This window comes from Podarcis pityusensis (assembly GCF_964106645.2).
Source record: "Podarcis pityusensis genome assembly, chromosome: 2".
Lineage (NCBI taxonomy): Eukaryota > Metazoa > Chordata > Lepidosauria > Squamata > Lacertidae > Podarcis > Podarcis pityusensis.
The window spans coordinates 11,932,205-11,946,466 of NC_138029.1; the positions used below are offsets into that span (position 1 = coordinate 11,932,205).

General features: G+C 44.7%; 1 protein-coding gene across 7 annotated transcripts in view; it reads left to right on the forward strand.

Moving 5' to 3' along the window:
* The first annotated feature begins 380 nt into the window (after positions 1-380).
* GLS2 (glutaminase 2) overlaps positions 381-14,262 on the forward strand; it is a 40,674-nt gene continuing 26,792 nt past the window's right edge. For 2 of the 7 annotated variants that reach the window (XM_080994580.1, XM_080994581.1), the window contains exons 1-5: positions 4,171-4,478; positions 6,766-6,865; positions 9,494-9,615; positions 9,831-9,960; positions 12,307-12,386. In XM_080994580.1, the coding sequence (XP_080850706.1) occupies positions 4,300-4,478; positions 6,766-6,865; positions 9,494-9,615; positions 9,831-9,960; positions 12,307-12,386 (611 nt within the window). In that variant the 5' untranslated portion in view covers positions 4,171-4,299. Of the gene's footprint in view, positions 710-4,165; positions 4,546-6,765; positions 6,866-9,493; positions 9,616-9,830; positions 9,961-12,306; positions 12,387-14,262 lie in introns of those variants that run through there. The other 5 variants (XM_080994586.1, XM_080994584.1, XM_080994583.1 and 2 more) reach the window with 5 other exon arrangements.

The window sequence follows — 14,262 nt, forward strand, 5'->3', positions numbered from 1 at the left end:
GAGAAGAGAAGACTCCCTGGAAGAGACCCTGATGTTGGGAAAGATGGAGAAGGGGACGACAGAGGAGGAGATGGTTGGACAGTGTTCTCGAAGCTACCAGCATGAGTTTGACCAAACTGTGGGAGGCAGTGGCAGACAGGAGTGCCTGGCGTGCTCTGGTCCAGGGGGTCACGAAGAGTCGGACACAACTAAACGACTAAACAACAACAGGAGACTAAGAATGGAACTTTCTGCGTGCAATGGCCTCAGATATTCTGGTAGCCTAATGCATTTGAACATGAAAATTATTTTTTAAATTAAAACGTAAGACACGTTCAAAAATTTTAAATTAATGCCAGGCCCAAATGCTTGAGTGCCTTTGCATGACTTAGATCCTAGAAGCAGAGTTTCCAATGCTTAAAATTTTAAAAAGCACCTATCTGGGAGGGATCCATGGGCAGAGGTCAGGTAATTGATCCCAGAGTGGCTCTGAAACATAGCCAGGCCTGATCCTGAGCACCACTGTATTTGATAGGTCTTCCTCAGGGGTAACCATGCACAGAACTGTCACCACAGATGCAGTATTTTGGAAGCACATTATTTCAGAGTTTGAATGAAGCTCACTGGGAGACCTTGGGACAATCACTGTCTCTTGGCCTAACTTACCTCACAGGGTTGTTGTGAGGATTAAATGGGGGGGGGGAGAGCTATGAGATCCTCTGAGGAAAAGGTGAGATATAAATACTACAATCAAATCAAGTTCAAAATTTATTGACACCAAGGATCATTGATTGATTGATTAAGTTTCTAGTTCTCATGAGACTCTTGGACATAAGGGAATGTCTGCAAAATATTGCAAGTGTCTACAAAACATTATTATATTCCACCCTGTCCTTAGAATTATGAACTCCTGCATGAACTATTGTGCAAAATCATTATTCACCGGAGAATTCTCTTTTTCAAAGGCCTGCAAAAATGTTGACACTATTGGTAAGCAGGAAAACTACTGCCACCTAGAGGGTTGTCTAAGCATAGCTCCAGGACCAAATTACCTATACTTTTGTGCTGTGTAAAATATATATAATACAGCAGCTCTGAACTAGTCAAGAAGAAGGAATGAAAGAGGTGTTTCCAGCACCTAGATCAGAACTCTCTCTTGCAGCCTATGGATGTTTATTCAGAAGCAACCCCTAATAACAGGGCTGAATTTGAATGAACAGCCCAATCCTATGCAAAGTTAGCTGCTCCTAAACCCATTGATTTAAATGGCATTAAACCCTGCACAGGACTGGGCTGTCTGTGTAGATAGTACTGCAGCCTTCGTGGGACTGAAGGAAGGAAAAGTTAGGATAAAGCCAGTCTTCGAGAAATCTCCCTTTGAGTAGATAAGCGTGAGCTTGGAGACTGGACTCCAGTTCCAGCACATATAAACCCCTGCATAATAACACCAATTGCAATGACAATAAGCAAATATTCTGTCCCTGCTGCCCCCCACTTCCTAATCTGTAAAGTGGGAACAGCATTCAGGATGGTGTTTTTGAATTTTTATTTTCTTTGCTATGTGCCAAGGGCGTTTGATCCTAGATGCCTCGTCTCTTGCATGTCAACTAAATTGCACAACACTGAGTTGGAAATTGTTACCCAAATTAGGGGTGGCAAACCTGTGTGGGTAATCCTCTCATATTGTGCTTGTTAGCAACTTTATTTATATATATAGGCCATCTCTTCAACCTTTAGGAGCATATCTGTATATACTGAAAGATTACTACTATTGAAATATAGGGACACGGGTGGCACTGTGGTCTAAGCCACCGAGCCTCTTGGGCTTGCCGATCGGAAGGTTGGTGGGTCGAATCCCCGTGACGGGGTGAGCTCCCGTTGCTCTGTCCCAGCTCCTACCAACCTAGCAGTTTGAAAGCACACCAGTGCAAGTAGATCAATAGGTACTGCTGTGGCGGGAAAGTAAATGGTGTTTCAGTGCATTCTGGTTTCCATCACAGTATTCCGTTGTGCCAGAAGTGGTTTAGTCCTGCTGGCCACGTGACCCAGAAAGCTGTCTGTGGACAAACGCCGGCTCCCTCAGCCTGAAAGCGAGATGAACGCCGCAAACCCATAGTCGCCTTTGACTGGACTTAACTGTCCAGGGGTCCTTTTTACCGTACCTTTTTACTATTGAAATGCATTGGTTCCTTCTGAATGCCAACAGGAACATGGTGACAGGGCTAACCTAAAACAAGCCCCATTGAGTTCAGCAGGGATTACACTCAGGTAAGTAGCCTGAATTTCTGAATGGCAGTTACAAAGCGTGATTGTTTCCTTACACAGTAGTCTTTAGAGAGCCTCCCCAAACAACAATTCTCTTTGGGCTTCATTGTCGGCCAGGTAAATCAACTGAAGCACGTTCTCTAAACAGGCCCTCTAAACCAATTTAAGTTGGGATCCACAATCTTAAATCCACAAATCCTTTTCAGTTCAAGCACATTAAAGAGATTTCCACTAGAACCAACAGTCATGTGCTTTTTTAAAAGATGTGTTTTTAAAGGAGGAACTGCACCCTAATGTTTCTTGCCTGCACACAAACACATACTTGTGGATATACTGTGATAGGAATTTTATGGTCTTGACTTTTCTACCCATATATGCATTTTTCAAAAATGAAGGTTTGTCTTGCTTGCAGACCATGGTTTTCGAGTGTACGTGCTAAAAATCCAGTGTGCCTAAGAAAAGACCTAAGAAAGAAAGCGAGCCACGGTGCAAGCCCAGTCTGGCTCCTCTGCTAAATGATAGGAAATTGGAAACAATTATTTCCTTCCCCTTTGTGCTGGCCTCCTTTCTCTTCCAAAATAAAGAGAGAAATGGTTTTAGTTTCTAGGAAATCGTTAACACATACTTTGCTGGAAAGTGGCAGAGAAATACCGGGCCTTAGCCCAGTACAACAACTGAGAGCGCATGCTTCTCCAACGTTCCCTAAACCGGAGAACCTAAACTCCATACCTGGACGAAATTATCTCTCCTTAGACGAATTTAGCACATGCTAAATTGTGACTGTGGAAGCCAGAAATCCCACAAAGAAAGTTCTTCTATATTATATGATATAGGATATATTATATTTATGATACATATCAGGCATGTCCAACAGGTTGATCACGATCTACTGGTCGATCCTGGATGTGTCCCACGTCGATTGGGATCGCCTTAGTGTTCCTTTTGCCAACCCTCCCCCCCAAAAAAAAACTTGACAAATTTTGCCAACCCTCCTCCAAAAAAAGCTCAGCAACTCCTGACAATGACAATGGGTAGACCAGTATTATTTTTTTTCACAATAATATTTATTATTTTCCATACATAGACATAACAAAAGAAAAAGTTGACAATAAAGGAGAAAGAATGAAACCGAAAAAAAGAAAAAGAAAAAAGAATATAAAACATAAAATACAACAAATCATCACTACACTAACACCTAATTAATTAAGATCCATTTTCGTAGACATATTATTTGACTTCCTCAAATCTCTTCCATCTGAATTTCTTAGTAATTATATATAGCAGTTTCCAATATCATTATTTCATAAAACCATATCACAGTCATAATCATATTTCCTAACTTTTCTTATCGCACATTTTCTTATTTATATGTTTAATCCCAATGTAATCCTAGGCCTAATTAATTCTTCCAAGTGATGACATATCTTTAATATTACAGTATTTATTCAGATAGTCTTTAAATTTCTTCCACACAGCCAGTATTTTTACACTGTAGGTAGATCGCAGTCTCTTGGGAGACGGACGTGCCTGATATGGTACATGATATTATGATTATATGCGCCTTGCACACACAAGCGGCGTGAGCAAACCGTGATCCAAGCCTCGATTATTAAACGAAAACGAAAACCCATGATGCTTCTGAAAAAGAGTTGGTGATGATGCCAGCCGATGTCAGTCACTTTCACAGTCCAGGGTCGGCGGTGCTGCTTGCTTCCTATTCACTCAGTGCCTAAAGGCTGCGGGGTGGGAGCTGCATCTCTAACAACCTGTGAGCATCGCGCTATGACTCACCTGGAGTCTGGGAAAGCACAGAAAGATCTTCCCTCCCTCATTGGCGCGTTGCGTTTATTTATTTGTCGCTGATAGGCTGGAGCCGCTGCCCATCCCTCTCCCTACCCCGCCCCCTGCTTGATGCTTTCCTTTTTAAAGGGCCAGAAGGCGAGCTCCTTGTCACTCCCTCCTGCCCCCCCCCCCAGCACTACCCCTTGGTCTTCTTGCTGCCGCTTCCTCGTGGCATCAGACGCTCTCAAGCCCCTGCGACTTCTTGCTGCCGCCATGCGCTCCATCAGGGTCTTTCCAGGAGTGCTGCAGCCTCCTGTGATCCGATGGAAGAGAGGGACGGGACGCTGCCCTCCCTTGGGCATTGGCAGAGCCGGCTCCTCGGCCTCGGCTCAAGGCAGAGAGGCAGCGATGGTGAACGGGCGTCACCAGCAACACCAGCAGCTGACGGACCAGTAAGGGATGCATGGGCCATGTGTCGTATCACTGTGGTGGAGGGGTGTGTGCATAGGTGATGTCAAAGTGTGTGGGGGGGGTATTTTGTTTTGCCCATCCAGGAACTGTGTAGATTTTGTTAAGCAGGAACTGGGTGCAGGATTGAATTAAGGGACTCTAGTGTCCTCCAGATGTTGATGGACTGGGCATGGAGAGTAGTGGTGCAGCAATAAAACGGCTAGCACATTTGCAAAGCTAAGAAGGGTCCGGTATGGTTCCAAATTGGTTGGGGAAACCATGTGTTGAGATTCCTGCATTGTAGCGGGTTGGACTAGATGACCGTCAGGGTCCCTTCCAATTCTTCAGTTCTATGATTCTATGACTTCCACGTCTCATCAGCCCCAACCGGCATGGCCAGTGGCTAGAGATGTTGGGAGTTGTAGTTCATCAACATCTGGAGGTAGTGCAGGTTCAACCCCCCCCCCCCGCATTAATGAATTGACTCCTCTACAATGCAACCTTTTGTTTGGCGCTAGCGAACTTTCCGCACTCAGATACCCAGCCCAGCTGATATCCTGGCAGAAATTATCCAGCCCCACTTTGCTTGTATGTTTCTTTGCAGAATGACCAGCTGACAAATGCTGCCATTCTTAGGAGAGCTGTTAAACTTAAGGTGGTGTGGGGAAAATAGAAAACCCGGGGTGTCACGATCGATGCGATTCTGGAATTGTGACGCACTTAGGACTTCATGCGCTGCCAAGCCTTGCACACTGAAGGGACACGTCTGCCCGTCCAGAGGCAGAGAAAAGAAGCCAGGTTGTCAGACTTCCAGACATACGGCTTTTGTCATTTCCGTGCTCTCTTATTTTTGATGCCAATTATTTCCGCCCAGCATGAAACACCTAAAGTGTTAAAAGTATTTGCTCCCTGCAGAAATGCTGGCTGTCGTTTGAAGCATACTCATAAAAGAGTAGAATTGCATTCAACATGGAAGAAAACACAGGAAATAGGAGGCAGGGGGATTGTGGTAGTGGCAGAGCCCCCACTGCCTGTGTCTATGTGATTATGAAAACCTCTACAAGTGATTTGTTTTGGGGGGTTTAAATTATTTGTCCAGAATCTGAGCACTTTTCCCTGTATCACTCTAGTGGAGGAACTCCTACAGTCTTTTAAAGGAGCCCACTAAGGCTAAGATGGGATTGTAGTTCAAAATATCTGGAGAGCACCAGAATAGCAAAAACTGGGTTAACCTGTCCCCAGCCACATTTTTAGTTCAGGTGGAGGAAATGTGCAGCTTCCAACAAAACGTAACATTGAAAATTTTCCAATACTGGGCTGCCTTCAGATGTTTTCAGAAAGTCGTATAGTTGTTTATTTCTTTGACATCTGCCGGGAGGGCATTCCACAGGGTGGGTACAACTACCAAGAAGGCCTTCTGTCTGGTTCCCTATAATTTCACTCCTCAACAGAGAGGGAACCGCCAGAAGGCCCTTGGAACTGGACCTCGAAGTCAGGGCTGGACAATGGGGGTGGAGAATCTCCTTCAGGTATACAGGGTCAAGACCATTTAGGGCTTTAAAGATCAGCATCAGCACTTTGAATTGTGCTTGGAAAAGTACTGAGAGCTGATGTAGATCTTTTGGGACCGCTGTTATATGGTCCCGGCGGCTGCTCCCAGTCACCCTTCTAGCTTCATTCTGGATTGTCAGTGTGGGTGATGAGATTTAGAGTTCAATGACAACTGGAGGTTCCTTACCACTGCTTTAAAAAGTCTTGCTCTCAAATCACCGGTATTTATTTTTAGAAATCTATAACCAACCCTTGCCAGGAGGGATATGTTCCTTTGCTCTATTCCTTTGCCTCTCTGTGAGTTCCATTCTCAGGCTGCTGCTACCACTGCTTGTTTTTTAACTGTACACTTACCTGAGAGGTTGCCCATACCTGAAATGTGCAACATGAATGCTTTACTCAAAATAAAAAAATCCTTCCAGTAGCACCTTTAAGACCAACTAAGTTAGTTCTTGGTATGAGCTTTCGTGTGCAAGCACACTTCTTCAGATACCGGCTACCTATCTGTAAATGAATGCTTTACATCAGTGTTTCCCAAACTTGGGTCTCCAGCTGTTTGTGGACTACAGTTCCCACCATCCCTGACCAGTGGTCCTGCTAGCTAGGGATGATGGGAGTTGCAGTCCCAAAACAGCTGGAGACCCAAGTTTAGGAAACACTGCTTTAAATAAATGAATGAATGTTATGTAGGGGTGAAACACGACCTGTTCTCTGTTGTGGCCTCTTGTCTCTCCGCAGGGATGTGTCAGAAAATGGGATGCTGCCTCGCCTTAGTGACCTCCTTTTCTACACAGTAGCTGAAGGCCAGGAATGTATCTCCGTTCATAAATTCACCAGTGTAAGATGCTTCCAGCTGTCCTAAAGGGTGGGTGGGAAAGGTGGGACTTGGGGGGGGGGCATATTCCCAGGCCTGCCTGGAGATGCTGAGAGTGAATCTGGGACCTTGTGCACTGCAAGCAGATGCTCTACCACTTCCTACAACCACATGAGGAATCGGGCATCTAGAACCTCTGTCGAAATAGTGAGCAGAGCTTTACACATCTGCACCCATTAAAAAATCCGTAGAAGCAGGAGGCTGGTCTCATTTTCTTTTTTCTCTTTTTTTTAAAATAATGTTTATTAAAATTTCATAAGAAAAAAAACCACATTAATGAAGAAAAAATTAACAATAAAAAGAAAAAATACAAAATAAAAAAGGAAAAAAACAATTAAAAACAATTTCATCTTTTCCCCACTTCTTTTACATTTACTTGTTTCTCGGACCTCCTCTTACCCCCCTCTTTTGTATTCTAATTAAATATGTTAATCCAACAATTCCTTTCCCTCCTTTTTAATCCTAATCTTTAATCTTGATATAATATAACTTAAAATTTTAGATTTTAGATATTAAAACCAATTTTTCCATATTCTTTTAGCCTGTACAGCTAGAAACCCCTTAACTTCAATCCAACATCATTCTAACATTCATTAATTTTGCAATATTTCTGTAAATAGTCTTTGAATTTCTTCCAGTCTTCTTCCACCGACTCTTCTCCCTGGTCACGGATTCTACCAGTCATTTCCGCCAATTCCATGTATTCCATCATTTTCATCTGCCATTCCTCCAGTGTGGGTAGATCTTGTGTCTTCCAATACTTTGCGATGAGTATTCTTGCTGCTGTTGTAGCATACATAAAGAAAGTTCTGTCCTTTTTTAACACCGATTGGCCGACTATGCCCAGGAGAAAGGCCTCTGGTTTCTTCAAGAAGGTATATTTAAATACCTTTTTTAGTTCATTATATATCATCTCCCAGAAAGCCTTAATCTTTGGGCACGTCCACCAAAGGTGAAAAAATGTACCTTCAGTTTCTTTACATTTCCAGCATTTATTATCAGGCAAATGGTAGATTTTTGCAAGCTTAACTGGGGTTATGTACCACCTGTATATCATTTTCATAATATTTTCTTTTAAGGCATTACATGCCGTAAATTTCATACCTGTGGTCCACAACTGTTCCCAGTCAGCAAACATAATATTATGTCCAACGTCTTGTGCCCATTTAATCATAGCAGATTTCACCGTTTCATCCTGAGTGTTCCATTTCAACAGCAAGTTATACATCTTTGACAAAGTTTTAGTTTTGGGTTCTAACAATTCAGTTTCTAATTTTGATTTTTCCACCTGGAAGCCGATTTTCTTATCCAAATTGTATGCCTCCATTATCTGATAATAATGAAGCCAGTCTCGCACTTTGTTTTTTAGTTTTTCAAAACTCTGCAATTTCAATCTGTCTCCATCTTGTTCCAAAATTTCCCAATATTTCGGCCAATTGACCTCCATATTGAGCTTTTTCAAGGCTTTCGCTTCCATTGGTGACAGCCACCTTGGAGTTTTATTTTCCAATAAATCCTTGTATCTTATCCAAACTGGTCTCATTTTCTTTACTGCAAGAGCAGATACCTTTCCCCCCGCCCTTTAATTTTCACCAGATTTTTATTAGTTTTCTGTAACAAAGTTTTAAAACATTTTGTCATTTTTATACCTAAACCAAACTTAATGAAGGAAGACTGGATTGCAGGTGGATATAATACAAAGCACATGATTATAAAAGGCTAGTTACAGTGGACCAGGTCAATGGTTTCTTTGTACATTTTTCCAATAGCTCAACTGAGAAAATAAAATAAATGGGAATGGATAAGAAGAGGGGTTTTATCCCTCTGCAAGAGCAGATATTATAGATATTGGTGGTATGCACAGCAGGAGATGTGAGATGTTTATTCCGGTCCATATTGCATTTGAAATTTTGTTTGCGCATGAAATGGTTTTTAATTGTTTGTATATATACTGTTGTTTTTATATATGGTATTGTTTTCCATTGTTTCCATTGCTGAATTATTATTATTATTTTACTGTGCAATCTCTTCAGGATACTTTATAGGAAGCAATTCGAAAATGGAATCAAATAAACAAATAAATAAAAATACTCTATCCCGTTCTCATCCCCTCTTCTTGCTATGTGTTCATCTGTGTTGTTGGCAGAGGGCGCCTTCATTTTTTTAAAAAAAAACTCTATTGCAAAACAATTTACTTATAACAACACAGACAAATGACAATACCTCAATGACAACTAAACATCAACTAACAACACATCATCTAACATCACACACACTTTTGACTTCCGATTCACCTCATTGTGCTTTCTACGTATTTTTAACCTTTACGCATTTCCTGTTATATCTTTTACATATCCAGAAAATTTTCTACATTTATAGTTTCCCTTAATATTCAAGATTCAATCTAGACCTGTCAGGAGATTTTCATTTTCACAATATTGTTTTAGATATTCTTTACATGTTATCCATTCCTTACACACTTTCTGGTTTGAGTTTCCTCTTATTCTCCCAGTCATTTTCTCAAGTTCCAAGTATTTTGTCATCTTCACCTGCCAGTCAAGAGGGCGCCTTCATGTGCTCTTCTCAATTCAGGCCTTGCAAGGCACTGGCCTTTGGACCTCGGATCCACGCCTTCGAGACTGCATGAATCGTCTGCAAAAGGCAGCGCAGGAACCCAGCGCTGGCGGGTTGCTGAACCGGGAACTTTTCCGAAGGTAGGACATCCTTAGGTGCAGACAGGGAAGGCTAAGAATACCTTTGCTAGGCTGACCTAGTTAGTTCCGCTGCCATCCAGGCAAGAAGACAGTTAAGGTGGGCAGTGTTGATTCAATTACAAGCAAACATCCCAATTCCCTAGTCCTCTAATGTCTTATGGCACATTACTCAGCCGCTCCCAATTCAACTCCCCACCTGTCTTTTCTGTCCTCAGGTGTGTGAGCAGCAACATTGTACTGCTGACCCAGGCCTTCCGGAAGAAGTTTGTCATCCCCGACTTCCAGGAGTTCACGTCTCATGTGGAGCAAATTTTTGAAAGCGCCAAAGGACTCCAGGAGGGCAAGGTAGAAAAATCAAGTAGTGCATGAGGGCAGAGGCTAAATACAAGCAAATCACAGTGCAAACCTATATATACAGTGGACGCTCGGGTTGCAAACGTGATCCATGTGGGATGCACGTCCACAACCCGCAGTGTTTGCAACCCGCAGCGGCAGGTCTGTGCACGTGCGGGTTGCGATTTGTTGCTTCTGCGCATGCGCAAAGCGTGATTTAGCGCTTCTGTGCATGCATGTCCGCCGAAACCTGGAAGTAACCCGTTCCAGTGGTGTAGTGGTTAAGAGCAGTGGACTCATAATCTGGTGAACTGGGTTCACTTCCCCGCTCCTCCACATGCAGCTGCTGGGTGACCTTGGGCTAGTCACACTTCTCTGAAGTCTCTCAGCCCCACTCACCTCAAAGAGTGTTTGTTGTGGGGGAGGAAGGGAAAGGAGAATGTTAGCCGCTTTGAGACTCCTTGGGGGAGTGATAAAGTGGGATATAAAATCCAAACTCTTCTTCTTCTGGGTTTCGGCTGGTCCATAACCCCAAAAAAATGCAACCTGAAGTGTCTGTAACCCGAGGTATGACTGTACCTCCTTAGAAGTGAGTCACTTTGAGTTCCCTGGTAAGCATGCATAGCCGGCATGGGGAGCCACTGTCCCCAATTGTTGACTATTCTGTCTGGGGCTGAAGGGATCCGCAGTCCGACAATATCTGGAGGGCCACAGATTCCCCCTCTCTGGAATATAAGATTGCAACCTCAATTTCTCTATCATCTTCCACCTGTCATTCTGTTGGGCGTCAATCAGGGCTGACTTTTGAGGTCCCTTCCAACTCTGGAATGCTAGGATGCAATAAATTATCTATGCTGAACAGGGAGAGTTTACCCCTCCCCAACAATAATCACCTCCCTGAAGTTTATATTGACATCCATCAGAAAGCATCCCTTTCCACCAATAGATAGTTCGGGTTCTGAAGATAATGGGTTTTACTGGCTGGTAAGTTAATAGCTGGACGCAGGTGGCGCTGTGGCTTAAAGCACAGAGCCTAGGACTTGCCGATCAGAAGGTCGGCGGTTCGAATCCCCGCAACGGGGTGAGCTCCTGTTGCTCGGTCCCAGCTCCTGCCAACCTAGCAGTTCGAAAGCACGTCAAAGTACAAGTAGATAAATAGATACCGCTCTGGCGGGAAGGTAAACGGCATTTTTGTGCGCTGCTCTGGTTCGCCAGAAGCGGCTTAGGCATGCTGGTCACATGACCCGGAAGCTGTATGCCGGCTCCCTCGGCCAATAAAGCGAGATGAGCGCCGCAACCCGAGAGTCAGTCATGACTGGACCTAATGGTCAGGGGTCCCTTTACCTTTACCTTTAAGTTAATAGCTACCAGAAATTTTTCAGTGGCTGCAAGAAACAGTTCTGTAAGTTTTGAACGTAGCCACCAAATGAGAGGATTAAAAGTGTGCAGCTGTCAGAGAAGGAACTGTTGGAAGCTGGTGTGTGTGTGTGTGTGTGTGTGTGTGTGTGTGTTTAATGGGCACTGTGACTGCTTTAAAAAGACCAGAACCCAAGGTTGAGAATGTATGTTACTGAAGACGTCATAAGTTTCCCATTTGCCATCTTCACAAGAAAATTCACCCTGTAAAAGTTTCTCCTTGGAATTTCCTAGTGCTCAGGGAAATGGGGACCAAAGAATAACACGACCGCTTCTGGGCATATGCAGGGTTTTTATCGGACAGTGTTTCCCTCTGTTGACCAAAGGCTCTTTTGACTCAGCAAAGTCTTCCACCCAGTGAAACAGGGGGAAAGAAAGCAATTTTGGCATATTCACCTTCCTGTCTGGTGCCCCCATCACCCCCTACAGTGTGGGAAGTAGCACGGGGGGCTGCAGGTGGCTTGCCGATCGGAAGATCGGCGGTTCGAATCCCCGCGATGGAGTGAGCTCCTGTTGCTCGGTCCTTCTCCTGCCAACCTAGCAGTTCAAAAGCACACCAAAAAGTGCAAGTAGATAAATAGGTACCGCTCCAGCAGGAAGGTAAACAGCGTTTCTGTGCGTTGCTCTGGTTCGCCAGAAACGGCTTAGTCATGCTGGCCACATGACCCAGAAGCTGTACGCCGGCTCCCTCGGCCAATAAAGTGAGATGAATGCCGCAACCCCAGAGTCGGTCACGACTGGACCTAATGGCCAGGAGTCCCTTTACCTTTACCTAGCCTACCTCTTCAGTCTACTGATTTCCATCAGTGGAGTGACAGCACTGGAAGCTGCCTGTGCTGTCCTCCATTAGGTGGGCAGATAGCTGAGATGAGGATAACTATCCTTCACACACACCCATCCCCATTGCTTAATTTGGGGCTGATTTCTTATTCCCTTTTCTAGGTGGCCAACTACATCCCACAGCTAGCAAAGTGCAATCCAGAGCTCTGGGGCGTGTCTCTTTGCACCGTGGATGGTCAACGGTGAGTGAAAGGGACCTGAACCTTAAATATGGGATTGAACACAAAGAGATAGGAAACAACTCTTCTGCTGAACATTGCTTGGTGCTGTCAGGTTTCAGGGACTTGTCTTCCTCCCCCCCCCCCCCCCCTTTTGACAGTAGATAAGCAGAACAAAGAGAAAGGAGTCTCTTACCAGTTAGAGATTTTAGTGATCACATCGAGAGAACAAATAATCCATTTCTAGGAATGAAGGTGCTCCCAATTAAGGTTGCCACCCACTTCCCCCCTAGTCACCCACTTCACTACTGTCATTTCTGCATCTTGCAATCTGATCTCGCAACCATTGTACTTTCTGAACAGCCACCTTATCTGCTCTCTTTGACCTTGGGCTGAGCGGATGGATGCTTTCCAGCAAAAGCGAGTCTGTTAACTCTCTCTCTCCCCCCCCCCCCCCCGGTTCTTCTTCTCCTAGCTGTTCACCACCCAGTTCTTCCCAACTTCGGTCTCCTGAACTATGTCTCTCTGCAAACCACTGTTCCAAATCTACTGTCCCACTGTTCCTGGGAAGATTCAAGATCCTGAGCAGGGGGTGGGGGAGGCTCCCACCATTCCTCCTCAGCAGAGGTGCATACAGTGGTACCTCGGGTTAAGTACTTAATTCGTTCCGGAGGTCTGTTCTTAACCTGAAACTGTTCTTAACCTGAAGCACCACTTTAGTTAATGGGGCCTCCTGCTGCTGCCGCACCGCCGGAGCATGATTTCTGTTCTCATCCTGAAGCAAAGTTCTTAACCCGAGGTACTATTTCTGGGTTAGCGGAGTCTGTGACCTGAAGCATCTGTAACCCAAGGTACCACTGTATTAAGGAGGCAGAGAAAGATGGTTCCTTCTGTCGTCAGATGTGCCTGTGGACCCCCATAGGGTAAGGCAGCGATGGGGAACCTTGGGATCTGGCACCATTTGTGGCCCTTCAGTTTTCTGTGTCTGGTCCTCACTGTAATTCCCATGGCAGATCTATTTCTGGATGCAGACTAGGATGCCGGAATGTTCTGGGCTAAGCATAGACTCGTCTGCCCCAGGACTGGCAGGGAATTCTGGAAGGAAGAGCTACCAGTCTGTATGTAACTGTGAGCAAGCAAAGTGCTCTAAAATAAATCTCTTCACCTAACATAGTTGAAGATCGTGTTCTGGTTTTTAAGAGCCCCAGCCTCTGAACTCGGCACCTGAACCCCTCCCAAAACCACATTTCTACCAACCCTTCTCCGCACCCTCCTTAAGTGTTTTTGCTTGGCTAAAATTTGTCCTTGAACTCTGATAACAAGTCCTGCTTACCTGGATAGAGAACAGGGTAGAAGTTGGCCTACTGCACAAAGGTAACATTTGCGTTCATTACTCCTCCAACTTTTTCCTCTGGCCCCATACATCACTGGTGTGCGGGCCCCAGAAGTTTGCTGAGAAGGGAATATGGCCCTTGGTTTGAGAAAGGACCCCCACCGCTGGAGTAAGGGGTTACAGTAATCCCATCCGGATCCCTGGAAAGCCACTTCCGGTCAGTACAGATAACGCTGAACTTGTTGTTGTTTAGTTGTTTAGTCGTGTCCGACTCTTCGTGACCCCATGGACCAGAGCCCGCCAGGCACTCCTGTCTTCCACTGCCTCCTGCAGTTTGGTCAAACTCATGCTGGTAGCTTCGACAACACTGTCCAACCATCTCGTCCTCTGTCGTCCCCTTCTCCTTGTGCCCTCAATATTTCCCAACAGCAGGGTCCTTTCCAGGGAGTCTTCTCTTCTCATGAGGTGGCCAAAGTATTGGAGCCTCAGCTTCACAATCTGTCCTTCCAGTGAGCACTCAGGGCTGATTTCCTTCAGAATGGATAGGTTTGATCTTCTTGCAGTCCA